The sequence below is a fragment of a genome, unplaced genomic scaffold (genome assembly GCF_019419815.1).
Source record: "Pyrus x bretschneideri cultivar Hongxiangsu unplaced genomic scaffold, Pyrus_bretschneideri_v1 Contig35, whole genome shotgun sequence".
Lineage (NCBI taxonomy): Eukaryota > Viridiplantae > Streptophyta > Magnoliopsida > Rosales > Rosaceae > Pyrus > Pyrus x bretschneideri.
The window spans coordinates 2,841,638-2,848,470 of NW_025999668.1; the positions used below are offsets into that span (position 1 = coordinate 2,841,638).

General features: G+C 33.0%; 1 protein-coding gene across 1 annotated transcript; it reads left to right on the plus strand.

The window, feature by feature from the left end:
* Positions 1-6,608, plus strand: LOC103965505 (very-long-chain aldehyde decarbonylase CER1). Its single transcript, XM_048591678.1, has 10 exons — positions 1-421; positions 652-875; positions 2,809-3,041; positions 3,207-3,426; positions 4,121-4,496; positions 4,683-4,790; positions 5,031-5,231; positions 5,590-5,685; positions 5,914-6,087; positions 6,201-6,608. Exons 1-10 carry the CDS (start codon positions 362-364, stop codon positions 6,369-6,371), a joined length of 1,863 nt encoding a protein of 620 aa, XP_048447635.1. The 5' UTR covers positions 1-361; the 3' UTR covers positions 6,372-6,608.
* Positions 6,609-6,833: the final 225 nt, after the last annotated feature.

Sequence of the window (6,833 nt, forward strand, 5' to 3'; positions counted from 1 at the left end):
TGAGGAAGAGATTTTTTTTTTATTTTTATTTTTTTTTATATTAATGAGAAGATGAATTAGTCTGTTACCAATGCGTATCAGATACTTCCAATTTTTTTAATTAGTTTGAATTGAATAATACAAAAAAAAAATTAATGGGAAAAAAAGCACGTAAATCATTTCCCCATGTTTATTACCAAATCAATCAAATTATCACCCCATCCTCTTTCTACATTCGGCTAACCGAACAAAATCTCCCAAAAAAAAAAATAAAAGATAAAAAATCCATCTCCACAATGAAAATAAAAAACTTGATCAAGAAATCCACAGAAACTGCCTATATATACACCCGTCTAGTACACAGCAGAAATCAACAAAGAATATGGCTTCTATGCCTGGAATTCTTACTGATTGGCCATGGAAACCTCTTGGAAGCTTTAAGGCACTTTCTTACCTAATTATTATTGTTCCATCTCTCTCTCTCTCTCTCTCTCTCTCTCTCTCTCTCTCTCTCTCTCTATATATATATATATATATATTATATTGTGTTAGGGTTTAGTCATTGAACATTATATATCATCAGCATGATGATTGTACATTTCTAATTGTTTTATATTTTGCTTTACTAATTACTTCAGCTGTCATGTATATATGCTGGGTTTTCACTTGCAGTACCTCATCATGGCTCCTTGGGTCATTCACAGCACATTGTTGTTCATGGTGAATGGCGGAAAAGAAAGAGATATAACTTACTTCCTCATATTTCCACTTATGCTTTGGAGGATGATCCACAACCAGATATGGATCACTCTTTCTCGATATCGAACAGCCAAAGGCAATGGTCGAATTCTTGACAAGGGTCTTGAATTCGATCAGGTTGACAGAGAAAGAAACTGGTTAGTGCATTTGGGATTTCATTTACATTTTATATTATATAATTTTATTTTATTTTACAGCTGCTTAATAAATTTCAAGTTTCCTTATAATCTGAGCTTCATTCTTAGGTTTTCTATCTTTATACCAATATTTAGGTACCTATATATAAGTTTTTTATATTTATGTATCTATAAGTTTTCGTATGGTGACTTTCATCTTCTTCTCATTCTTTGAGATCTTTCATTATATATCATGTCAATGGTAAAGTGATTTTGTGTTTCTATAGTGATTTATTATTATTTTTTTTTTACCACTTGTCTATAGTGATTTATTAGTTTACCATTGATTTGCTTGTGATCTGTTAGTGTTCGTATGGTGGTCCTTAAGCGTCCCTAAATCAGATTGAATATTTGGAAAATACAATTTTTTAGAGGGTCAAAGCGATTTTTGCCTCCTTTTCCAAGTTCTGGGCAAAATTTGTCAGAAAAAGGCTGATTTGACATCAGGTGTTAATTGTATTCGGATCCTTTGCGAAGTTCCTTTTGCTCGAGCCCCCACCAAGAACAACTTGACCCCATCTCGATACCTTTTGAATAATATGCCAGCACACAAATATAATAATTGAGACAAGGTTGACAAGTACTCGAGTTGTTCTTGAAGAGCGATGGTTCGAATTGTGCTTCCGGGTGTCTCGAGCAATGAGAACTAAGCAAATAATTTGAATCCAAGTAATTAAGTCTTCTCGCACATAAGAATTACCCTTGCTAATTGTTTCATTCATATTTCTCAAGGGTACCATATAAATTATTATAATTTTTTTTATCAAATGGGAAGACAAATTTCTCCTGTAAAAATTCTAAATGCATGTATTTTGCTTTTACCTCAAAAATGACGAAGTTCTAAGAATTTTAAAAAGAGGGAATTTTTTTCTTTTTGAACATTTGAAAAAAGCATTTTTCCATTTTACACATGCATGTGACTTTTTAGATTGGATTTTTATTTTCAACTTTTTATTATCCAAACTAGATATTTGTACACATGGTATATGTATGTGATGATAAAAGTTTACAAAATATGTACAATTATAAAAAGAGAAAAAATAGACATAGTAAAGAAAGTCGTTAGGAAATTACAGTATCATTCTTGATTGTTTAAACTAATATCCACTGTTCTAAAAATCTCCGACTAGTGTCTAGGCCTCACCTAGCGCCGCCTAGGCACTAGGCGGTTGGCTATCGTCCCTGATTAATGCTTAGGTGTTTGAAAATTAAGAAAGGATGCCTAGACCTGCTGAGGCGCTCGCCTAGCCCGTCCGACCCATCCAAGTTGCAACTTACTTAAGACAGAAAATATATAACTTTTATTTTGCATTTTAATTTTTTTTTCAGTAAATTGTAAGAGACTTGTTGAATACTTAAATGAACACACATTATATGCTTGTTCCCCATGTTTTCATTATCTTCCAATACTCATAATATATATGTCATTTTATTTTGTAGTTTATGATGTAATTACATATATTTTATACACAAAAACATTTATTTACACGAAATATAATATATTTACTTAAATTCGCCTTGTTTGCCTAGGCGCTAGGCTCCAGTCCAACGCCCGACTAGCGCTTAGCGCCTTTTAGAATCTTGCTAATATCACAATATCAATTAACATAAAAGTGACACATTAGTCACTTCACCTTTTTTAGTTGACAAAGAGGGATCTCTTAACATGTCTTAGTATATAATTAAGTATGGATTTAGAAAAGATATACGTAATGATATTCATGATAAATAATGTTGTTAATTATTTTTGTATCCATGTGTATACTATGTCTATGTAGAATATAGTGTACCTAATGACGACATGAAAAATTAAACAAAACTTAATCAACACTCTGAGTGCAATGAATAAATAATTTGATCTATATAAAGATCTAACTAACCCTGTTTGTTACAGGGATGACCAAATATTGTTCAATGGAGCCCTAGTGTACCTCTCCAACCGATTGTTCTCTGGGGCTCAAAATGTACCACTTTGGAGGACAGACGGAGTTGTTTCAACAATGCTACTTCATGCTGGTCCTGTGGAGTACCTCTACTATTGGTTTCATAGAGCACTTCACCATCATTACCTCTACTCCCGCTACCATTCTCATCACCATTCCTCAATCGTTACTGAACCTATTACTTGTAAGACCGCTAATCCATATCATTTCATAACCTCATCATTATTTTGTAATGTTTGACCATAAATATATTGATGATTATAATATCATTTTATAGAACAAAACGGTACCAGTCTCCAGTTTTTAATGTAATTGTGTTGTATCTATGTAATCTTGCTATTATATGCAGCTGTGATTCACCCATTTGCGGAGCACATAGTATATTCCTTGCTCTTCTCAATGCCAATGCTAGCAACTGTGTTCATGGGAACAGTTTCTGTCATATCCCTTGTTGGCTATCATACTTATATTGACTTCATGAATAACATGGGACACTGCAATTTTGAACTTATTCCAAACTGCCTCTTCTCTCTCTTTCCTCCTCTCAAGTATCTTATGTATACCCCTTCGTAAGAATCTCTCTCTCTCTCTCTCTCTCTCTCTCTCTCCCCACATGCGCGCGCACCTATATATATGTATGTACGATGTATCTATATATTTATGTTTATATATGTATATTAAATACAAAAATTTCATACTTGTAGAGGGTATATAGTATATACATAGTGAAGTATACATATTCGAAAACTTTAGACATTCACAATCTTGAACTGTTAGGGAAAGAAACCCAACTAATGTTGTATGTTAAAAGCAAGCTTCTTGCTTTTTGTTAAGCATATAAAAAGTTCAGGGTTTGATTCTCCAATGTAAAGCTTTTTTGGTTCGCTTTTTATGAAGGTGAGTATACTTTGCTGATTGTGAAACCATATTAAAGCATCCAACCCAAAAGCGTAATAAACTGCTTAGTTGAGAGACCCATATTCATGTATAAGTACATATAAATGTATGAAAAAATTATATCGCTAGCTAAATGCAACACTAGTGCCAATCAACAACTAATTTAAAGATTATTATAATTATGACATATACCTACACCTTATGACTTACTTTATTCCAACTCTTAATCTATGCAAAGCTCATAATTCTAATTCTTTAAATAACAAACTATTGTTGATTTATTCTTTAAGGCAATTTAAGAGATCATCAACTGAAGGCCTTTATAATATTATGATTAATTTAATTAATTATATAATTTGTGTACAGGTTTCACTCTTTGCATCACACACAATTCCGAACCAATTACTCTCTCTTCATGCCATTCTACGACTACGTATATGGCACCATTGACAATTCTACTGATTCACTCTATGAAACTTCACTCAAGAGAGAGGAGGAATCGCCAGATATCCTTCATCTAACCCATCTAACAACACCGGAATCCATCTATCATCTACCGCTCGGGTTTGCTTCCTTGGCTTCTATACCCCACATATCAAAATGGTACCTGTGGTTGATGTGGCCTGTGACATTGTGGTACATGGTGTTAACTCGGATCTGTGGTCGTACATTTGTGGTTGAGAGGCAGTGCTTTAACAAGCTCAGATTACAAACTTGGGTTATACCCAAATACACTTTGCAAGTGAGGACCTTTTTTTTTTATTTCATCTAAAAGTTCGAGTATGCTCTCATGTATCTTATACACCAAAATATAGTTGAACTTTCACTAAAAGTATATATAGTTTGTTATTGAAACTTCAATTTTAATAGACCATTTAGGCAGAAACATTATTCATATGATTGCGCTTTGTTTATACAAATATTGCAGTACTACCTTCGATTCGAGAAAGGAGCTATCAATAGCTTAATTGAGGAAGCCATTGTTCAAGCTGAGAAAAGGGGTGTTAAAGTTATAAGTCTTGGCCTCTTGAATCAGGCCAGTTTCTACCTCCAATATCTGAGTGAATTATATATTGTCATAGTCTCCTTAATTTTTCATCTGAATTCACTTTCTAGTCGTTAAGTCTAATTCTTATGTTTTTTTCAGTTATAATTTTTTCTAAATTTGGTTATTTCCCGGAGGTCCCCTCTGTTATATATCCTGCAAAATTGATTACATGAAACCCAACCTTAAGTAATCTTTCACCACCTTCTGACTGCAAACTTTTGCATGCAGGGTGAGGATCTGAATAGATATGGTGGTCTCTATGTTCAAAGGCATCCTCATCTCAAAATCAAGGTTGTGGATGGAAGTAGCTTAGCAGTTGCTGTAATCCTAAACAGCATTCCAAAAGGGACAACTCAAGTTGTTTTTAGAGGTAACCTCACAAAGGTTGCTTATGCCCTTGCCTTTGCTTTGTACCAGAAGGGTATCCAGGTAAATAAACTTATATAACGTCTATTTATATGTATCAAGTTCATATGTCATGGTTCTAGCTCCCCTATAAGAATAAAGGAAAACTTTTGTACTAGTACATTCTTACCATCCACGATCATGTTACCGTGTTAAATTCAATATCACTTATTAAATGTATTTGTTTTTAAGATTACATACATTAAGTCTTATCATCACTCCCATATAAACTTTCTTACGTGATGTGAGACCACTGATATTATGAGATCATGTAAAAATGACTCATACAATATGACCAAGTTGGTGTAAGAGTTGATATTAGACTTGGTGTTTGTAGTATTGCTATTTTACTCATCTTTTATCTGCATTGCACTTATTTCAGGTAGCTACATTACACGAAGATGAATATTTAAAGCTCACCAAATCATTGAGTGCCACTGAAAGTAGTTTGGTTCTTGCAGAAAGTTATGCACACAAGGTATCAATTATCATCTATATATTTTGCTTTTGACCCATGATATCCAATTCAATTTAAAACAATATTTCATATCGAGAGTTGTTATTAAAAATCAAATAAAATAAAATGATCACGCACTCAGCTAGTCATCAAAAGAAAAATAGTTCAACATAACTATTTTAGAAGACTAATAATAATTTCCTTTTTATATTGTAATATTGAATTTATATATGCAAATCAACTTTTCAGATTTGGTTAGTTGGAGATGGATTGACAGAAAAAGAGCAGTTGAGTGCACCAAGAGGAACATTATTTGTTCCCTTCTCCCAACTCCCACCAAAAAAATTGCGCAAAGACTGCTTCTACCACTATACCCCAGCGATGAAGATTCCCACATCTCTTGAGAATGTTTACTCTTGTGAAGTACGCAATTAATTAATGAGTAAAACAATAATAATTCTTTTAATTTCATTGCCACTTTTTTCTGTTTAATTCGAAAATTAGATTAACCTATAATTTTTTATTTTATATCTCAGAATTGGTTGCCAAGAAGGGTGATGAGTGCATGGCGTATAGCAGGCATAGTGCATGCCTTGGAAGGTTGGAAGGAGCATGAATGTGGTTACACCATGTCCGACACTGACAAAGTTTGGCAAGCAAGTCTTCGACATGGCTTCCACCCACTTGTCACCTCTCAACCGATGTAAAAATAATGAAGATTATTTGCCACTTCATGAAAATGTTGCTAGCTAGCTATGGACATATTTTCATGCAAGCTTTAGCTATTATCTATCATAAACAAACTATGGGATCGAACCTCTTGTTTCATTATATTATATCATCAGTTATGTGTAAGAGAAGAGACTTTGTCGATCTTTTCTAAAAATCCCTTCCATGTACTTATTTCTCAAATTTACCATTATGAAGTAAAAGAGTATAACATATTTGATAATCATGTACCAGAAGATATTTTAATTAAAAAAAATAAAAATCTCTTCCCAAATACATTTCAATACCCTATTTTATTACTCTTCCTTATTATAAGAGCATCTTCAATGAACATGTGCACATTTGAGATGTAAAAAAATATATTTACACTAGCCTATTGTGAGAGGCTTATCCCACTTCTCAACTTTTTTAGTGTAGATAATATCGTTTGTTAAAAAAAA

What these genes read in the sequence shown, in the direction of transcription:
- LOC103965505 (XM_048591678.1), top strand. Translation starts at nt 362, where the DNA reads ATGGCTTCTATGCCTGGAATTCTTACTGATTGGCCATGGAAACCTCTT. An exon ending in TACCCAAATACACTTTGCAA is followed by an intron (nt 4,497 to 4,682) that starts GTGAGGACCTTT and finishes CAAATATTGCAG; the next exon opens with TACTACCTTCGATTCGAGAA. An exon ending in TGTACCAGAAGGGTATCCAG is followed by an intron (nt 5,232 to 5,589) that starts GTAAATAAACTT and finishes CACTTATTTCAG; the next exon opens with GTAGCTACATTACACGAAGA.